Source organism: Topomyia yanbarensis, chromosome 3 (genome assembly GCF_030247195.1).
Source record: "Topomyia yanbarensis strain Yona2022 chromosome 3, ASM3024719v1, whole genome shotgun sequence".
Classification (NCBI taxonomy): domain Eukaryota; kingdom Metazoa; phylum Arthropoda; class Insecta; order Diptera; family Culicidae; genus Topomyia; species Topomyia yanbarensis.
Genome location: NC_080672.1, coordinates 373,882,596 through 373,902,958, shown reverse-complemented (window position 1 = coordinate 373,902,958; position 20,363 = coordinate 373,882,596). Strand labels below are relative to the sequence as shown.

At 41.1% G+C, this 20,363-nt stretch overlaps 2 protein-coding genes across 2 annotated transcripts in view; one reads left to right on the top strand and one right to left on the bottom strand.

Moving 5' to 3' along the window:
• Positions 1–8,070: 8,070 nt before the first annotated feature.
• LOC131688295 (transcription initiation factor TFIID subunit 11) lies at positions 8,071–9,329 on the bottom strand. The gene is made up of 2 exons (XM_058972495.1): positions 8,941–9,329; positions 8,071–8,883 (listed from the first exon to the last, which is right to left on the bottom strand). The coding sequence occupies exons 1-2, from the start codon at positions 9,270–9,272 to the stop codon at positions 8,562–8,564; spliced, it is 654 nt and encodes a 217-aa protein (XP_058828478.1). The 5' UTR covers positions 9,273–9,329; the 3' UTR covers positions 8,071–8,561.
• A 7,019-nt stretch (positions 9,330–16,348) lies between these two features.
• Positions 16,349–20,363, top strand: part of LOC131688294 (serine/threonine-protein kinase tricornered) — a 38,482-nt gene continuing 34,467 nt past the window's right edge. Inside the window, exon 1 of the mRNA XM_058972494.1 lies at positions 16,349–17,334. The gene's annotated coding sequence lies outside the window, so the exon portion shown is untranslated. The remainder of the gene's footprint in view (positions 17,335–20,363) is intronic.

Below are 20,363 nucleotides of genomic sequence, written 5' to 3'. Positions count from 1 at the left end.
AACGCGAGAGTCAGGATCTTTTGGCATTAAATGCGAATCACCTGAGTCTGCGGCATGTCCAGACAAGCGTAAAGTCACTTAATGACTTATGCTGTCTGAACCGTGACTCCCCGGAATCGCAAGACTGACCTCGGCACCTAACCGACCAACATCGAGATAACGATTTCGAGAGAAATTTCAACGTCGGGAAATTTCTCCGTCGGAGTAGACTAGGCCCACCGCCGGGGACTAGTTCGAGTACATCGGGAAGTAGCTCCGGCTCTCCGCCGAGGTAGGCTAGCTCCACCGTCGGGGACTACGCCGAGTAGCACTGAACGCGACAAACCACCAGGGTCGTCGGGGTACCAGTGAACCGGAAGCCACCCTCCAACCGGAATCGTCGGATCGACCACGGCATCCAACTGGTCAACGTAGAGAGAAAGGCATGTAGAATATCATGCCGTGCAGGACTGATATGGCGGTTATGAGACAAGCGAAATCTAGCACGACCAGCTAGACCTGCTAGTGAAGTGCATTAGCACGCCTCCCCCCGAAGTAGTCATTTCAAATGGAATCCGGGGGATCAGGCAAATGTCAAACTTCTTGGTGGAGTTTAGAGGAATAGGGTTCAGAGTTATTTTCTCTGTTCAGAGTCCCTTACTCTGGCACACGATGGACGAAATCGGTAGTATGGTCTAACTACTGAACGTGTGCCGGGTCGGCGTAAAAGCTTTACCACCAAGTAAAAAAAATACACGTACAGAGACTTTTTTTCCGATCTCGCCGAACTGAGTCGAATGGTATAAGAGATTCAGCTCTGCGGGCCTCGGTTAAAAAAAGAAATTCCGACCGATTGCATAAGTTTTATTATGAGAGAGGTAAAAAGGTATTGAGTCATTTTCTGTTTTTATTTTCACTGCATCATGAATGCTTCTCATATGCTTAACCCAAAACTAGTAATTAATAATCTAAAATAAAAATATGAACATTTTATATCTTTTGTTTGAGCATGTGCGTTCACGAAGATCTATCTTTCGATAAAAGTCGCTTCAGGTGATGCCCTAAAAATTAAATGGAAGCTACATAAAAATAATCGCGTAACTTTGAAAATCCGCATAAAAAACCGCATAACTTTGAACATCCGCATGAAAAAAAAACCGCATAGCTTTGAAAATACGCATAAAAAACCGCATAACTTTGAAAATCCGCATGAAAAAGTCGCATAAAAAAGATTTCAGTGTATCAGTTTGAGCCCGAGCTTGTAAAAATTGACATCCCCCCGTGAACTTGAAAGAAAAAAGATGGGTGGGTAATGTCTAGGACATAACCGGAGTGTCGTGACTACTCGTTTGACTTGTAATTCAAATCGAATGATACTCAATGAAATATGTGGGAATGTTTCAAGTTATTCTTTATAATAATTATGGTGGTTCTGAAAAGAACCTTTGTTGTTGGCGTCTGCGTTGATAGGGGATGCGCTGGATTCTAAGCTCGTTGAGACATTCATTCATGAAATGAACAATTTTCTTGCTTTGAAATATCAATGTTAAAATCTCTCGAAACAACCATCGGAATCTTTTCCGTACAGAAATGAACACGCTTAGCGAAAAACTAGGGGCGGGTAATGTCCGGGACATAACCGCGATGCTCATATTCTTAAAATTCTGCTTGTATCGCCTTCAAATGGCTAAATTTTGCGCATTAAGTTCGATTCACCGGGCTCAGCGAAATTTTCCTGGGGATCCCGTTCGTTAGTATATTCAGCAAAACAATTTTATTACCGAGTTCTCCGCGTTGAATACAGGTCAATAATTTCATATAATGATTTCAACATGCAGACAATGTACATGTATGACAGGTGGGAGTGTTCTGAAGTGGTTTTAGTGGAGGTAACAACATAAAATCATGTATTGGACATTTTACAATGATTCTCCTTAACCCTGCAAAACCACGTGGTTGGCAGCAGAGGGTTAAGTTGTTTGGAAGAGATGACAGTTAATATATGATAACTAAAAATATAAAATTGTTCTATAAATTGCAAAGTTATTGCCGCGTTGACCTGAAAATTTGTCATTTCATTCATAAAGGAACAATCATTGAAATTATGTCAATTTATGCTTTGCAAGATTTGAAATAACTTCGAAGTGTGGTCACGACACCCCTGTTATGTCATATACATTACCAACCCATCTTTTTCCATTTTGCCTTTGTCCTAATAAGGACGGTTTGTGGATAACTATGCTGATTCAAGACGGGAATCTTTTAAAACAATTCAAACCTTGCCGACGATTGTTTTAACTGCGTACATCCGTACGATCTTTCCCCTTTCGCAGCTCACACCGAATGAGCACGGTTTTCATCATGGTGTTCCTATTTATTGACTTTACAATGCAGATGGAAGGACGTCCTTTTGTTCGATAAATGAAAATATTTTCATCATTCGTTTTGGTGTAGCTTTCGCTTAGTGGTAGAGTTGCCACATTCACTGATTTTCTTGGAAGGATTTGCAAAAACCTTCGGGTTTGTAGATTAGAAAAACATTTTCTGATTCACTGGTAAAAGTACAGAATTACCAAGCGCAAACTTAATACTAGTTAATAAAAGAAACTTTCTAATTAAATTCTTTTTCCATTTTGCCTTCGTCCTAATAAGGACGGTTTGTGGATAACTATGTTGATACAAGACGGGAATCTTTTAAAACAATTCAAACCTTGCAGACGATTGTTTTTACTGCGTACATCCATACGATCTTTCCCCTTTCGCAGCTCACGCCGAATGAGCACACTTTTCATCAAGCTGTTCCTATTTATTGACTTTACAATGCAGATGGAAGGACGTCCTTTTGTTCGATAAATGAAAATATTTTCATCATTCGTTTTGGTGTAGCTTTCGCTTAGTGGCAGAGTTGCCACATTCACTGATTTTCTTGGAAGGATTTGCAAAAACCTTCGGGTTTGTAGATTGGAAAAACATTTTCTTATGATTCACTGGTAAAAGTACAGAATTACCAAGCGCAAACTTAATACTAGTTAATAAAAGAAACTTTCTAATTAAATTCTTTTTCCATTTTGCCTTCGTCCTAATAAGGACGGTTTGTGGATAACTATGTTGATACAAGACGGGAATCTTTTAAAACAATTCAAACCTTGCCGACGATTGTTTTTACTGCGTACATCCATACGATCTTTCCCCTTTCGCAGCTCACACCGAATGAGTACGCTTTGCAGCCTTCGATGTTTTGGTGGCATTTTTAGTGGCAGTTACTACCGCCTTTTCAGTGACTGCGTTTCTTAGCCTTTGGCTTTTTGGACTTCTCACCGCCACCACCTCCACCAACGTTTTTCTTCTTCTCTCCGATGGTAGCTGATTTGATTGGTCGTCCGATGCAGCTTCTCACGACCACGCACGTCTGTTATGCACTGCGTCTTACACACGTCTGGCTTTGAGAAAAGCTGCGACACCCCTATTTATAGGTTTTATCATTAATGTTGATTTCATTTAAAGTAGTTTTTGAACTATTTAGACAAATTTTATATAGCAAAGAACGTATCGGTAGCAAGCATTGAACGTTTTCCTTCCGATTTATGAAACAAGATTGGCAATCCGTTTTGTAGAAGAAAAGTTAATAAGGTTCAAAATGTACGTAACGCTTTCGCTAATATGCACTACTATCGCTTTCTCGCTCGTTCTCGTGGCGTGCATGAGCCTTTCCTTTCCGTCCGACTTCTAATGGCTTAACCAAAATTAATATCCCGGCTTTCCCCCACCAACTGCTCTCGTCAAGCAACCCAATACGAATAATCATAGGAACAAACATGTAGTGGACCTTTATATAAACTTTTCATTATTTTATTGTTCATTTGCTGCACCATTTTGACGGCTCTGTGCGGGATGGGCTGAAAATTTTCACTTTTCCGAGTCGTTTTCGAAAGATTTTTCAAAACACTATTTTTCCGTTGATAATGAATATCCTACATATTCCAAAATTTAATACAACATTGGTACAAATATTTTCGACAAAATGCCGAAGAAATTGATTAAATCCATTCAGTACAACAAAAGATATAAGCGTTCAAAATCTTACATCATTTTTCTTCCGAAATTTTGAAAAGGGGCCCCTATATTGAAAGGTAAGTCGTTAGTCACGACAAAAAAAATCAAATCACGCCCGTCGCGATGAATGAAATGTTTGGTTCGTTTCCCTCGTCATTCGTTCTCTCGACACAGCGCATTCGGGTTCGGACATGTACGTTTTTAGAAGCAAACTGAATGTTGTTGCCATTCTACTTATGAGAGGGATCATTGAGCAAAATTGCACCAGATATAGATTATGCAGTTCACTTATGCTCGAAAATGTAGAAGATGTCAGCTTCTGCCTTCAAACTGTCCACATAAAAACAAATAAATGCTTTGGTTGGTGAAGGAATTTATATCTCCTCTGCACTCAAGCATTCCATTCTGCATGAAGTTTCAGTCAGCTGGGAAGTTAATGAATGAGGGAGGCGGTGAATCTGAATTTTGGTTTCGGTAAATACAAGCAGAAATAAGTAACTGATTTTGAAATTTCGCAGCACTGGTTTGAGCGCGACATTTCATACTACCTGTTATGTAGGGTACTAGACTCGGCGATTAATCACTGTTCAGCGTCCAGGCATGTTAATCGTCCATTAGCTATTTCATTTATTTGACACGCCCCAATGCATTACCTGAGCCGTGGATCTTTTAATATTATCAATGTGTAAATAAAAATAAATAAATCGAATTTTATTGTATATCCATCGGATTCTGTGTACGCGATTTGTTACCTTATCGCAAAGATCTTATTTCTTGTTGAAGATCTACTTACTTCATTCGCTCTTGTTGTTTGTGGATCACTTAGTCCGCTTTCTCTCGGTTTATCGTTTTCGTTCATGCTATCCTCACCGTTAATGCATTCACGATTACCTGGTTTGAGTTGTTTGTGGGGCCTGCGGGTCAGTATCGCGTATCTGTGTTCATTATTATTTACTTCATTATCGGTGGTGCTGGCAGTTGATTGGGAAGTAGTAGGCGCATCACAATGATCATTCAAGCTGTGCGTAGTTTCTGTTGTTCCAGTATTCGTTGGTGACTGAGCTGCAACTCCGGTGGTTTTTGATTTAGTTGATGTTGATGAAGTGCTGTGTGATGGGTATACTTGCAGTTGATATCGTTAGAGGTTTGTGTACATGGTTTCTCGTAGTGTGTCTTCTTGTGTAACAACGTAGGGCACGCAGGGGTCTGTCCTTCATACGTGCACAGCGTGATTTGAGATTTGGTAACACATTTTGCTTTGAATTGAAAGTTCAGATATGAAGGAATAGGTTCCGTCACTCGCATTCTCACGAAGCAAACACCGTTGGAAATAGCTAGTATTTTTTTCCAGGTTTCAAACCTGAAGGATTCAACCATTACGTATTCCGACATGATGGTGGTAGTGAATTTATTAATAGTACCCAGGTGTAGATCGTGCAGACTGCAGACGCATGTCAATCTTATCATTGTCAATATAAACGGGTATCTTGGTCCCAATATTATCATGCTCAACTACGTATTGCATTTTGTCCTCCATTTGGTGGGCTTGTATAACGACAACTTCCGTTAGTCTAAGCTGCATTTGCAAATTTGCTGTTGAGTTTCAAACATCTTGAAATGAATGATCGATATCGCACCGATGAAAGTAACGGTGCTTTATTGTTCATACTGGCTTGGAACGAATTTCATTATTCGATTGCTTTACTTGTTTATAGTCCTGGCACGGTACATATTGACAGCAGCTTTTAGGTAGAAATGTTCGTTTGATTCACTGCACTGTTAACAAGCAGAACTGATTAGGTACTGGTATCGACCCTGTAGTAATTCCATGATCCCCAGCTCGAGAGAGCGCTCAATGAAATTATTCCACGATAGTTGCTATGGAATGGATTTCCAGTAAGACGAAAAAAAGCCACTAGCAAGAGAACTCAAGTAGAAGCAGAAGCACCAAAACGCCGCTGTGTCTTTTCAGAGGTACCAAAGGGAATTCTTCGGGTCCCGGAATGAAAGACGATTTAAGCCGATAAGAAGCGCTGGTAACCATTGTTTTATCAATATTGACGAGGCACTCTTGAGAGATTAAAAAACCATCGGAAGGTACAATTGGGAGATTCGACTGTATTAAGTTTTGTTTGTCGCATTCAGATTGAGGATGCGTATACGTTGCGATCTGGAGCATAGTGAAAAGGACTGGATAAATAGAAATATATTAGGCTTACAGTAATATTTGTGAGTTGTACACGGCTGGTGGATGAATCAGATTGTGTCGTTACGTAACAGGGACCATAATTTTCATTTCCAATGGATGGAAGATAGCATACACAAAGGGGGCAGCAGGGACGAGAAGTACAGGAGTCTAGGGGCTTAACGACCCTCCTTCCCCGGACCTACTGCGAGTTGGGGAGTCTTGATAGGATATGTAGGGATTTGGATTGGGCTCTGCTAAACCTCTAAAAAAGCCATAACTCCGAAAGCAGCTCCGACGAAGCGAGCCTGCGCCGGTTCTGCTAAGATTCTAAAGTTTCAGTTAGGGATCATCCATAAATGAAGTAGCATTACATGGGGGGGAGGTTTGTGTTATGTGATGATGTGTGCCGACAGGGGGTAGGGGGTCATGTCATGCTACGTAGCTTTTTTAAAGGGGAATAACTAACATGATTTTTAATTTTTTTTTTAATCTTACGGGTCAAGGGGCGAGAGGAGAGTTACTGTCAAGCTACGTAATTACCAGGGGAGAAGGGTGTTAAAATCACTGAAAAAATGCTACGTCATTTATGGATTGTCCCTTATGTAAGGTCTTAGCAATAAAAGCACCCTAGCCTAACCGCAGCGCCAACCGGCACATCAGGATCGACGCCATCAACATCCTGATTATGGCATATTGACCATGGCGAACGTCAACAGACAGAACACGGATCACAAATTATTGACTTATTTGACGTCTAGGACACCAACACAGTTGCAATGTGTATAGACAACATACATATAAAGCTATGTTTTCAATTCGCCATCTGATTTAACCTCATTTGGCAAAAAAACTACCCGATTTAACCTCAATCTCGCACTAACACAACTCCACATAGATTAGTCAATACGGCAACTTTGGCCTGACAGGAGTGCCGTTCTGTTGTGTATAGAGTTCTATGCAAATCATTTCACACATACTAATTGGGGGTTTGTTTTCCTCCAGCTGTCATATATAAAACTGTCAGCCAATTTAAACGTTTGAAATAGCTCGTCTATAGTATTTATAAAGGTGTTGAAATGCTCTATGTCGCCCTAAAACGTATTCCGTATTCCGGAGACGTACAATAGCGCTTGGTCAGTTTCCATCATGAAAATAATTCGACCGAAAAGCTATGTTCAATGTGTTTTTCTCCACCTTTGACAGGTGGAGGAAAACAAATCGTTGAACACACTAATACAGTTACAGATTGTCAAGTACTCTATATAACCAGGGGATCATAAGAGGAGACTACGTACAACGAGTGGAGATAGCGGCCCGGAGTTTGGACCCAATAAAATGGAGAAAAAACAAGAAGCTCACACATACGGAGCGCGGCGAATCCGTTAGCCAGAGGTGATTTGGTGAGGTCACCAAAAGCAGGTCCATTCAGCAAGAGCAGAAGGAGGAAAAGCAGCGGCAACAACAGTCAGAGCAGAGCGGGAAGTACTTGATGGAGGAGCTCCACAAGTTTGTGGATGCGAGAAACAATGTCCATAAGGACATTAAGGAGATAGTTATCAGAATCCGACAAGGCAACAGGGCTGATGCAGCTGAGCGAGTATTGACGTTGGCAAATGCTGCTATCTTCCTAGCCCAGGCAAAGGAGAAGCAGATTGGAGTGGTTATCGTCTGAATAAAAAAGAACCGTAACTGGGCTGGCTGGATAGTATTTTTAATATTTTATAAATTTCAAAAGAACAGCTCATGACATAAAGAAGGATAAGAAGCTAGCAATTTTAAACAATTAAAATGCTTTGTTGATGATCAAAAACCTGGAGCAGTGATACGTTTGCGCAAAAAATATTCCAAATGACCGTTTTTCAGAAGTTAAAAATTATGCCGAAAGCCCTGCAATGTATTCACTTCTCAAAAGCATGCCTTATGTTCGTTATGCTTAACTTTTATTATGCCAAATAGCCCGCTCCCGGCACCATACATACGGTTTAGGCCTTCGTGTCAAAAGTAAGGCGACAGAATGGATACCTAGATTTTTCTAAGTATCAACGCCGCAACCACCCTATAAGCTGTCCAATCGCTGCCGGCTTCAATGATCGCTTGGCATCTTCTAAGCTTACTGCAGACAATGATCTCCAGATGTTGCGAGTTTCGCTCAGGTCAGGTTAATTAGCAACTACCACGTAGAATAGTATGACCGACAAAGCAGGTTATTGATAGAGGAAGGAATGATGAAATTGTGAAATCGAATATAATTTAATTATTAGCTCTAGTTCCAGTACAAAAGGGATCAGTACAATACTTCGTCATATTTAACTGCACCCGCTGAAATCAATTAGTATTGCTATCAGTTCATCTTGAAAAACTGTTTGTGCCCCCTTCCGTTGGGGATCTGCCCGCGAGCTCGCAGTCGCCGCACTGCTTCTCGCAAATACTTGGGTTGAATGGCTCCCGTTTCACCGGTGCGTTCCATCACGTCAAGTGCTTCCTCCACTACCTCACCAACGAAAACCTTCGCTATACCGGACATTGCGATCACCACGTTCTGCGACACCGAACAACCCGTGATGGTTTGCATTAACCGCTTCACAGCGGCCTTTGGAAAGGCGGCCCGTCGATACATCTCGTACCGGTCTAATTGCTCTTCGGTGAAGTTGGACACAAGAACTCTAGAACATGGCAACAATTAAAATAGTTACGCGAGTCCAAACGTACAGCTTACTTACTGCATCTTCTCCAGCTCTTCCTCCTCCATTATCTTCTTGCTCTTTATTTCTTTTCGTTTGGCTCGCTCGACGCCTTTTTGCTGGCTATCTTTGCTGTTAATTTCTGCCATGCTACTTTCTCGTCCGATCTCGGGAAATATTATATCCTCGAACTCGTTCTTAAGGGAATACGATGATCGTGGTTCTTCCTGGAGCTGGGTTGGTTCAATTTTAATCGTTGAGGAAGGTGGGCCATCGAACAGATCGTCTTCTGAGGATAGCAGAGAATGTAGATCTTTCTTGTCCGATGGCATGTTGTCATCGGAGCTATTTGGTTCTAGAATGCTTTCCATTTAAAAATTGTCTCTAACCACGGGTGAGTTAAACAAACACACTCCACTAACAGCTGAAGCTTCTATCGTTGTTTACTTTTTCGCAGTAATTGTCAGATGAGTCTTTTCCCGACGAATACGGACCTGAAGAGGCCTTTTAAGCCTAGACACAATTCCACTTCATTCAAAATGTATCACAGAGAACAGATGTTCATCTCGAGCGCAACAGTTAAGTAAAAATTGTAGGCTTATTTAAGATAGCTGGGGTTTGTGGTTGGCGATTAGTGGTTTGTCCGGAATTTCGCTGTTCTCTTTCAATATATTCTGGTTGCAGTTGTAAACTGGAAAATCCAACCAGCGACAATCGTATTTTCTCTGGTTCTAAACAAAGGAATCACTTCGAAAGTAGTGCGCTGTTTTCGTACAATGATGCGCTATCCAGCGCACTACTTCCGACATAATGGATTAGCACTAAACTGGAGAAAAACCGATTGTCGCTGGATGGATTTTCCAGCTTTCAACTGCAACCAGAATACCTCCGAAGCTGAATTTAGTCACAGGGGCTATTATTTGGACAGTTATCGTGGCAAAAGGATAGGGATCAAGGTACTTAGATGGAAGGTGTGGTCATGAAAATTCAATTTTATAAAATAAATTTTGCCTACAAAAAAGACAAAATAAAGTTCGATTACGTACCTTTCACGTCAGCTGCATCGGAAAAAATCAAAAATAGCATATCTAGGTTCGAAACTGGCTTCAAAAAAACGGTTTGATCCCGGATAGATTTTTGCAATTGCATTTACCCTACAAACAATCATAAAACAATAAAGATTATAGTTATTACTGTTTCAACATTGTTCGATGCCTAGTTCTCACAGTACATTTACAATAAAATTTCATGTGACAATAAATTTCACTGTTCAGTAAAAACTGATACAGTGCATTCACATTAAATTTTACTGTAAAAAGTTTTTTTTTTTTTTTTTTTTTTTATTAAACCTAGTCTGGCCTTCTGCGTTACCCGCCTCCACGGCCAAGTTCACTACAATTAAGCATATCAATTACATATCATAGCATATTACATATCAATATTATTGTCATTAATAAATTTACATATAAGTTTCCAAACTTCGATATTCCCTCTTTTTAAGATGGTTTCCATATCCGGAGGGATAGCTGTCCTTTTCAAAGCCACCCACAATTCTTGTCGCTGATTATCGTCATACTCTTCACACTCAAAAACTATGTGTTCCGGTGTAGCATCTCCTTTGCCACAAGTGCAATCCGAGGATGGCACTATTCCATTCCTATTCAGATGGGATAGTAACCGAGAGTGGTTTGAGATGAACTTCGAGAGAATCACAATCTGACGTCTTCCGAGCGATAGATGTTTGAACCAAGGCTCTGTATCAACTTTTGGTATAATCCGATGGCAGTGTCGTCCTTTTGTGCTAGAGTCCCAACGATTTTGCCAAGCTAACATTGCTTTTACCTTCCCTGAATATTGTATGTCGTTGCTACAAAGTTCGCCAAACTGTTCTATTCCATTCGCTGTTGCTTCCTTTGCTGCTCTATCTGCTTGTTCATTTAAAGCAACTCCCCTATGCGCAGGAACCCACAGGAGAGAAATATCGTAACCTGCATTGTTTAGGTCTCTGAGAATTTTTCTGGTCTGGAACCAAACCATCGGAGTGGAGCTAGTGATTTTATCGTTCCGCAGCATCATCAGACTGCTCATGCTGTCTGACAAAATCAAATACTTGTTTGTCGTGCCACATGTTCTAGAGCATATAAAATCGCTACCATTTCCGCGTTTTTTTTACTGTTGCTGCTCCTGGCAATTTACTTAGGAGCACCTTTGTTTCATTTTCACACACTACAGCCGCACCCACGTGATCGTCAGTTTTCGATCCGTCGGTAGCTAGTCGATGATAATCTTCGTAATGTTTAACAATGTGTATATTCACTTTTCGGTTCCAGTTATCGCCTACTACAACGGCATCTGTCTGCAATCTTAAATCCACCCTAGGAGTATAATGGTTTATATCCCTGTCGAATAAGTAACATGGTAATTTCGTCAACAATTTACACGAGGGTAAAAGATCGTGCATTGCTAAAATGCTCCTACTGATGGTGTTCGTCGTTAAACTGCTCGAAATGATCGGCTCTGCATATTGTTCGTGCCAAGCTTGCAAATAATAGCGTTTGCTGACAAATTTATCTACTGCTATCTGTCTTCTAAGCTGCAAAGGCATAAGTCCCGCCAACAACTCAAGCGATTGCGTGTGAGTTGTTTTGGTGCTACCAAGACATGTGCGTATACACTGCCACTGTATGCGATCCAACTGAATTGATATCCACTCCGGGCAGTCCGCCATAAACATCCCTCCATACTCTAATACAGATCTGATACATGACTTATATATTTTCAGAAGTAACTCTGGATGTGAACCCCAAGTTTGTCCGGATATACACCTTAAAAAGTTTACATAGGGCAAGGCACGCTGTTTCACATAGCGCACATGTCGATTCCATGAGAGTGTTGGAGTTAAATACACCCCAAGGAGTTTCGCGCTCTCTTCGTACTCGATTGAATGACCGTTAATAGTGATATTTGGCATGTTGCTTATTTTTCTTTGCGCAAAGATCATTGCACTACATTTTGAAGGGGACAGGTCCAGCCCTAATAGCCTCAGACCATTCGCGATGCAATCTAAACCCTGTTGTAGTATGGTACTGCTCCGCTCTGGTTCGCTGCCTCTCACCATCATCGATACATCATCCGCAAAACCAACAATTATTATTCCAGGAATTGCCGCTATAGTTTTTATAACGTTATTAATTAGAATATTAAAGCAGAGCGGACTGAGTGGAGATCCCTGCGGGAGACCCATCCACGTGGTTCTATTGATAGAATGAAGTGAGTCCACTGATATAGTTAGCACACGTTGATGGAATAATTTGTAAACCGTCTTAACAACACTATGAGGTATATCCCATCTAAGCATTTCCGTCATCAAAATATTTATGTTCACGCAGTCGTATGCACTGCGTATATCCAGCATGACAAATAAGGCATGTTGACGATTCGCGATGGTTTGACTAGCATTGCGTATAACCGTGTGTAAGGCATCCTGAGTACCCTTTCCCTTCCTAAAACCGCAGATTTCATCAGAGAAGTAACCTCTGCTCTCCATGTGCCATTCAATTCGATTTTTAATCATGAGTTCAAAAGTTTTCCTGAAGCACGATGCTAGCGCAATAGGTCTATAGTATTTTGGATTTGTCGCCTGTTGTCCAGGTTTTAAGATCGGAACAATACGAAAAACTTGCCATCCTTCCGGTATGTCACCCGACCAGAAAATCGAATTGTATATTTCCAGCAATGCTGTTTTTCCATTAAATGGAAGGCTTCATAGCGCGATATATGGCACACCGTCACTTCCCGAAGCAGAATTCTTCGTTTCTGCTAGCGTTTTGTTTAGATCATGAATATTGAAGAAAGGCGGCTCATCCTCTTCGACGGAATACCTCAATTCTGGGTGAAGCGGTTCGAGTGATGAAGGAGGAGCCAATCGTTCTAAAAGGTTTTCCATTATACAAGCATCTCGTAGTTGATTGGTACCGTTCGATCTTCCCTTAAATTTTTTCGCCATTCTCCAGAGAGACGATAAAGAGGTATCACTGTCCAGAGAATCACAAAACTTTTTCCACGAATCGCGTTTTTTAACTTTAATCATTTTTTTGAAATCACTTTCTGCTTTTCGGTAACATGGGTATAGCTGAGCGGAATGACCACTAGCTTGCCATATTCGGAATTCGTTTTGCACTTTCAGTTTTTGTCGATCCAGTTCTTCATCCCACCAAGGCTGCGGTAATTTATTAGAGGACTGCTTAGACGGTTCAGAAGCTGAAGACATAGCCTCTGTCACTACCGTAAACAGTTCATTATAATCATGCCTTTCTTTCTCCTCGACCTTTCGTTCCACTATCATTTCATACTTCTTCCAATCAACTTTTCTGAACTGACGATCGACTCTTGTCACTGTTAATTGCTGTTCACACACAAAAATAATCGGCACATGATCACTACCGAATGGTGTATCAAGCGTGTCCCATTCGAAGCACAAACTTATGTCGTTGGATACTGCGGTAATGTCAATTGCACTAGATGGTCTGGAACTATCGAATCTTGTATGTTTGCCATTATTAATAATCACCATACCACTGTTGTCGAATGCGCTGTGCAGGATTATACCCCGTCTATTATCGTTTGAATTTCCCCACAAAGTATGCTTGGCGTTCCAATCTCCTCCAATTATACAGGGCTTTGGAATTGACCCCATAAAATCTTCCAGAATTTCTTGGGTTAAAGTTGACTGCGGATGAATGTATATAGACACAACAGTTAAGTGTCCCCTATTGGACGCAATCGAACAAGCCACAGCTTCTATTCCACTACAATCTTTCAATGGGACCGCGACAGGATCAAGATCTTGATTGATTGCTATTAACACTCCCATAGAGTTGCGCCTATGATCTCTACGAAGCACCATGTGGTCCTTAATATTAAAAGTCAGAAGTTGATCCAGGTGGGTTTCTGATAATAAAGTTACGGAAATATTATAAGAGTTGATCAAGTTGACGAGCTCTGAGTTTTTCTGCTTGATACCCCTACAGTTCCACTGAAGGAATCTGATGGGCTCCGATGACGTTTCGTTGTTCGTTGTGCTCAGGAGGGCTCTCCACAGGGTCGTACACCATTTCCCGATATTCGCACGGTTCGTAGATTTCGTTATCTCTGATCGGGTGTTCCAATACCTCGTGTACTGAAACGACGATCTGCTCAGTAGATTGACGACGAAAATGTATGAGTTCACCGTTGCTGATGTCTTCACAGGACCTGCTATAGTTGGCTATCTGCTCATCCGCGATATCACCAATTTCCTCTTCTTCGTGTCTGCGTGTTGGTCTCACTTTTAATGGTGGATATTCATCCTCATCGCTGATATTGTTCATTGAGCTGCTTTTTCTTTTAGAGAGCATCGAGCTCTCCCCTAGCTGATTCTCCTCTTGATCAATGGTCACTGTTGTACGCTTTGGAGACTGTGAAGTTGGGGGAGCCAATGCGGCAAACCAATCAGTCTTTCCCTGGGAAAAACTATTTTGACGTTTCTTTTCCTCTTCCTTCTTTCGACTGAACAGTGGACAAAGGGACCGATCGTCCGCTCTGTGATCACCAGAGCAATTAACACAGATGGGTCCGCCTATACAAATGTGACCTTCACTAAAGTCATCCACTTGACACGAGTTACATCGGAGTTTACTTTTGCATTGTTTTTCCATGTGTCCAAATCGCCAACAACGGCGGCATTATCTGACTGAGTAATTGTATTTCCTGATCGGGTATAGCACATTGTCAAGCTCAATATGGGAAGGCAAGTCGTGACCTTCGAATGTAAACACAATAAGAGACAATGGTTCAGTAACGCCTAGCGTTTTTCTTTGCATTCGTCTGTATTCAACAACGGGTGGATTATTGTTCTGATACGCTTTTGATTTCTCGAAGGCTATAGCGTAGGCAAGATCCTTATCCTCTACTCCTTCCATTGTTGCTACTCCTAGACACTCCACCAATCTTTGCGGTATGTACAAGTTTACGTTAGGGTACTTTTGAGCCACGAGTTTATTCGCGGTTTCTGCCGATCTCAAAAGTATTTTAGCCTTTCTCTTGGACATACTAACTGCTTTTATGTATCCATCTCCAAAATCCGTCAGAATCTTTTTTGACAATTTGGCAATCTCCAGCTTCGCGGAAATAGTTTCAGCAATAACTATGAACGGACCCGGGTGAGATGTACCATATTTCCGTACACGGAAGACTCGATCCGACTTAAGGTCATCTCTCTCCGTCCCCATCGTTTGTTGTATAGCCACAACTAAGCACTAACTGGTTCTATCGGCTTTCGATTATCACTGTAAAGTTAAAGTAAAAAGTTAAAGTTTGTTTTTGTATTGTAGAGTAACACTTAAACTTACTTCAAATTATTGTAAAATTACTGTACTGTCACAGTGAAAATCATGATTTTGTTACTGTGCATTTCTATTCGGGATGGCAGTTGGGTCCGAGACCTCAAGCGAAAACGACATTAGAGTGATCTGCCCTTACCCAGTGAGCAAATTTTCTGGCAGAGACCGCTCTGCTAGATTTCTGTAAGTCTTGGTTTGGCAGCCCTCTCAGATTTCTGCCTGTAGGGTTAGTTGAGCTAGGGCGAACTCGGTTTCGCTCGCGTTTTCTGGCAAATTTTGACAGGAACCGAGCAAAACACTGGAATAACTCGGACATAAACTGTGCAAAGATCCTGGCAATTCCTAACTGGTAGAATTTAGCACGAATCGAGCAAAACATCTGACAAAGATGTGGCAGAAAGCGTGCAGAGATCTTGGCCGTACATTTCTGGCCGAATTCTGGATAAAAGTGAGCAGCATCGGTTGGTTTAACCGCTTCTGTCAGAAACGGTTGTTGCCTTTGAGCGAATTCGTTGCCAGAATTCTCGCACAAATCGCGCAAAATGCTCGCAGAAACTCTGCCAGCATCAATTTCGCTTTGCTCAACTTTCTGCTTGCAACGCTGACCGGGTAGCTTCGAAAAGAAAACTCGACAAACATATGATTACGGCCTAAAAGCCAACTGTCAAAATCCACTTTGAATGGAAATTCCAGACAAACCGTTACTAGTCGAACACAGTTCACAACAGTTTATGAAAGAGAAAACTTTTCTCTTTCGTTTATTATCAACATCTGTGATTGGCGTGTAACAGTTTGTCCGGAATTTCCATTCAAAGTGGATTTTGACAGTTGGCTTTTAGGCCGTAATCATATCTCGACAAACATATGATTATTGTTTGTCGAGATATGTTTGTCGAGAAAAGATGAAAATTTCATTTTGCATTTAGACCAACGACGATGGTTGCTTGGACTCTGTTGAAATATTACGCTAAAAGGCTTTTTATGAGCTTCCCGGATTGACCGCACTTGCAAACTGTCAAACTGGCGCTGGCGTTCTTGAAAGATCTCAAAAAATACGCAGACGTCAGCGAGTGCAGCAGCAGCAAGCGAATAAAAAAATCGTCAGCCCATCATCAGAGCGCTTTCGTCTCCGTCGACTGTTTGTGTGTGCGTTACCTTCTCCGCGTAGATTGCAGTTTGATCGTGCCACAATACTTCACACAAAAGGTTTTTGTTCCGTTCGAATTGAAAACTACTTTTTCTTCTGTGCGTACTGCGACAATAATCCCGTTAAGAAAATATTGTGCGTGTTTCCGTCGCTGTGATATCGAGTCGAGTCGAAAAAGATCTATCAGTGACGCGAAAAATCGTTCTAACAAGAGAACAGTTTCGGTGGGACACAGTCAAAATTTTTGATTATATAAAAAATAACCAGAAGAAAGGTGGTACGAGGTGGCGAAAAAAGAAAATCGCTGTTGACAGTGGTGTGCCAGTTTCCAAATTTATTGCCCTATTGGCGTTTCTCTTGTGGCCGTTTCGAGGAAAACGAGATTGAAGGAAAATTGTGCAATAACGTTGCACAAATTTGGAAACAAGATCGAACAAGGCCTGTACTGCTTGAAGCAGGCAGAAACGGGAATATTATTTTCGAAGAAAAATCACGTCATTCGGCTCTGCTGGAAGAGCAAGTGTGTACACACGCGCGGGGGTGGCCGTGGTAATTTAGAGGAAGAGGGGCCTGCGAAAGGAAGCGATGAAAATAGCACACGTCGATCAATTGGTTATAGCCGAAGCAGCATAAAGTTCGAATGAATCGATTGCAGTAAGACCCGGAAGAAGAGCAGTGTTCCGTTTCTGTGATTTTTTGCTGTCGCTGCGGTGAATTTCCTCATCGTGGAAGCCTCAGCAAAGTAAACCACGTACGAAGTTAGTTGGCTGAAGCTGCTTAGAGGAGTTCCAATTGATCATTCGAAGCTTAGTGCAACCGCAGCGGAGGAGGAGGAGCAGAAAGACACATTCATCGAATAGAAGAGAAAATATTAAAGCAAAGACCAAAAAAACAAACCACGCAAAGGTATGGGAAAACAAGAAAATATTGTTGCTCTCTTTGTTATTTACCTTTAGGACGGCAGCAGTGGTTGCATATTTATCTTGAGGTTACTACGAATGTTCACAGCAGTCTAATGTATTGTAGTTTGAAGTCTGGACTGTATGCAGGTCGTAACACAGTATGAAGTTGCTAATTGATGAACCGCTTGTTTCAGTATACAGGAAGCAGTGGCTTTTTACGCTTGTCGATTACAATATTTCGCTTTCGCCTGCAAATTAAAAAAAAATTGGTGCGAATACCAAAATGATACTAGGTATTGATCATTTCTAATTCTTCTAAATGCTCCTTCATGGAGAAGTTTTTGATGACCCACTTTTTTCTCAAATCAACCCACCGAGGAGTCAATATTTATCCTGTTTACTTTCAATTCCACGACTTATTCGAGGGAAGTAATCTTCCTTTAATTCATTTTTTCTGCGTCCACACCGTCCAAAATGTACTTGAGCTAATGTGTTGAAACTTATATTTTTTTCATACGTTTATTTGACACGGCATTTGCAAAAGCTTTTTACGCCAGTTTCTTTTTTTACATAGCACGTTACAAAAATCCTTAAGACTAATTTTAACTATACTAGTAATTTGTCTAAAACTAACACTGGAATCACTTTATTGTTTGGTTTTTTCCTTACATTGTTGTATTTCATAATGATCTAATCTAGTATTTTCGGGTGTATTTATTTACTTTTTTTCTGTTATTGTCTAAGCTTAAAAACTGAATATTCTAGGACACTTTAATTGGTGAATGGTTAGCCTTGGATGAGTATGAGGAGATGAATTTAATTAAATTTTGACAGACGCTGTTTTTAGAAAGTTCCATATATAGAGAATCGCGATATGCCAGGATGTCTCTAACAGGAACATGGATTGGTCTTCCTCGGACATGTAAAGAATCTACCAATTGTGATCTGGCTTCACGATATTCAGTGCAGGACCAAACAACATGCTCAATGTCGTGGTAACCCTCTCCACAAGCACAATGATTACCCTCAGCGAGCCCAATACGACGGAGATGCGCATCTAAAGTATAATTATTGGACATGAGCCTAGACATTACACGGATGAAGTCCCGACTTACATCAAATCCTTTGAACTATGCCTCCGTTGATACTTTAGGGATAATTGAGTGTAGCCATCGTCCCAGATCTCCATTGTCCCAAGATGTATGCCAACTAGCAAGCGTCCTCTGTCGAGAAGCGCTATAAAATTCATTGTAAGCGATGGGTCTTTCATAAATTTCACCATCTAGTGCACCAATCTTGTCTAAATTATCAGCGTTCTCATTGCCCGTAATAGAGCAATGGGCGGGGCCCCACTAGAGTAAATTTATAACATTTTTTGTTAGGTTACTTAGAGATTCTCGTATCTTCCCCAAAAAGAATGGATCGTGATTATCAATCCTCTTTGAGTGTAGAGCTGCAATTGTGCTGAGACTATCAGTGAGGATAAAGTAATGGTTCGGGGGTAAAGTATTAATTATTTGCAAACTAAAGTGAACTGCTGCTAGTTCCGCCATATAAACAGAGGCGGGTTCTGCAAGTTTGAGAGAAATTGAAAAATTATTGTTGAAAATACCGAAACCAGTGGCCTCACTGATTCGTGACCCATCAGTGTAAAACATGTTAAGGCAGTCTATGTGTTGATATTTACTTGTGAATATTTTAGGGATCTCCCGCGGGCGTAGATGATCCGGAATTCCACGAATCTCTGCTTGGACGTGTCGAAGAATAAATTGGATTCAGGAGTATCTAGTATATTGACGTATGTGGGAACATACCTAGCAGGCGTTATTTCTTGTGTCATGTGATTGAAATACACTGTCATGAATCTGGTTTGGGGTTGAAGCTCGACAAGTCTTTCAAAATTTTCAATTACCAGTGGGTTCATAACCTCACATCGAATAAGTAAACGAGAGGAGAGATCCCAGAATCGGTCTTTTAAAGGAAGAACTCCCGCTAGTACTTCAAGACTTATCGTATGGGTCGACTGCATGCAACCTAAGGCAATTCGTAAACAGCGATACTGTATCCGTTCCAGTTTAATAATGTGAGCGTTCGTAACTGAACGGAAACAGATGCACTCAACTTCCATTACTGAAAGTATTGTTGTTTGATACAATCTTATCATGTCACTTGGATGAGAACCCCACCATGATCCAGTTATTGTTTGCAGAAAATTTATCCTTTGTTGGCATTTCGTTATTAGATACCTAATGTGGCATCCCCATGTGCCTTTAGAATCGAACCAAATTCCAAGGTATTTAAAAGTCAGGACTTGGGCTATCGTTCTACCAACCAACTGAAGCTGAAGCTGAGCTGGATCACACTTTCTTGAGAAAACGACCAACTCCGTAGAGAAATCGATGCCCAGCTTTTAAGCCCAAATTGATAAATTATCCAAGCTATCTTGCAATGGTTGTTGTAAATTTATAGCTTTTGGTTCTGTGGCAAAAACCACACCATCATCTGCAAGGAGATGTCTTAGAGTGCATGGGCTGACAATACAATTATCAATGTCATTCACGTAAAAAATATAGAGAAGGGGGCTTAGACAAGAACCTTGTGGGAGGCCCATGTAACTTATTCTGAGTGTCGCCAAATCGCCATATGAAAAATGCATGTGCTTTTCTGACAATAAATTGTATAAATAATTATTTAATGTCGGTGAAAGACCACATTGATGTAGTTTCTCCGAGAGAACATCAATGGAGACTGAGTCGAGTCCTTTTATGTCTAGGAACACAGACGCCATTTGTTCTTTTTTTGCGTAAGCGAGTTGGATTTCTGACGAAAGTAGCGCCAGGCAATCATTCGTTCCCTTTCTTCGAAAACCAAACTGGGTATCTGAGAGCAAGCCGTTCGCCTCAACCCAATTGTCGAGACGTCGAAGGATAATTTTTTCCAACAATTTCCTGATGCAGGATAGCATTGCAATCGGTCGATACGAGTTGTGATCGGGGGCTGGTTTTCCCGGTTTTGGAATGGCGATAACTCTCA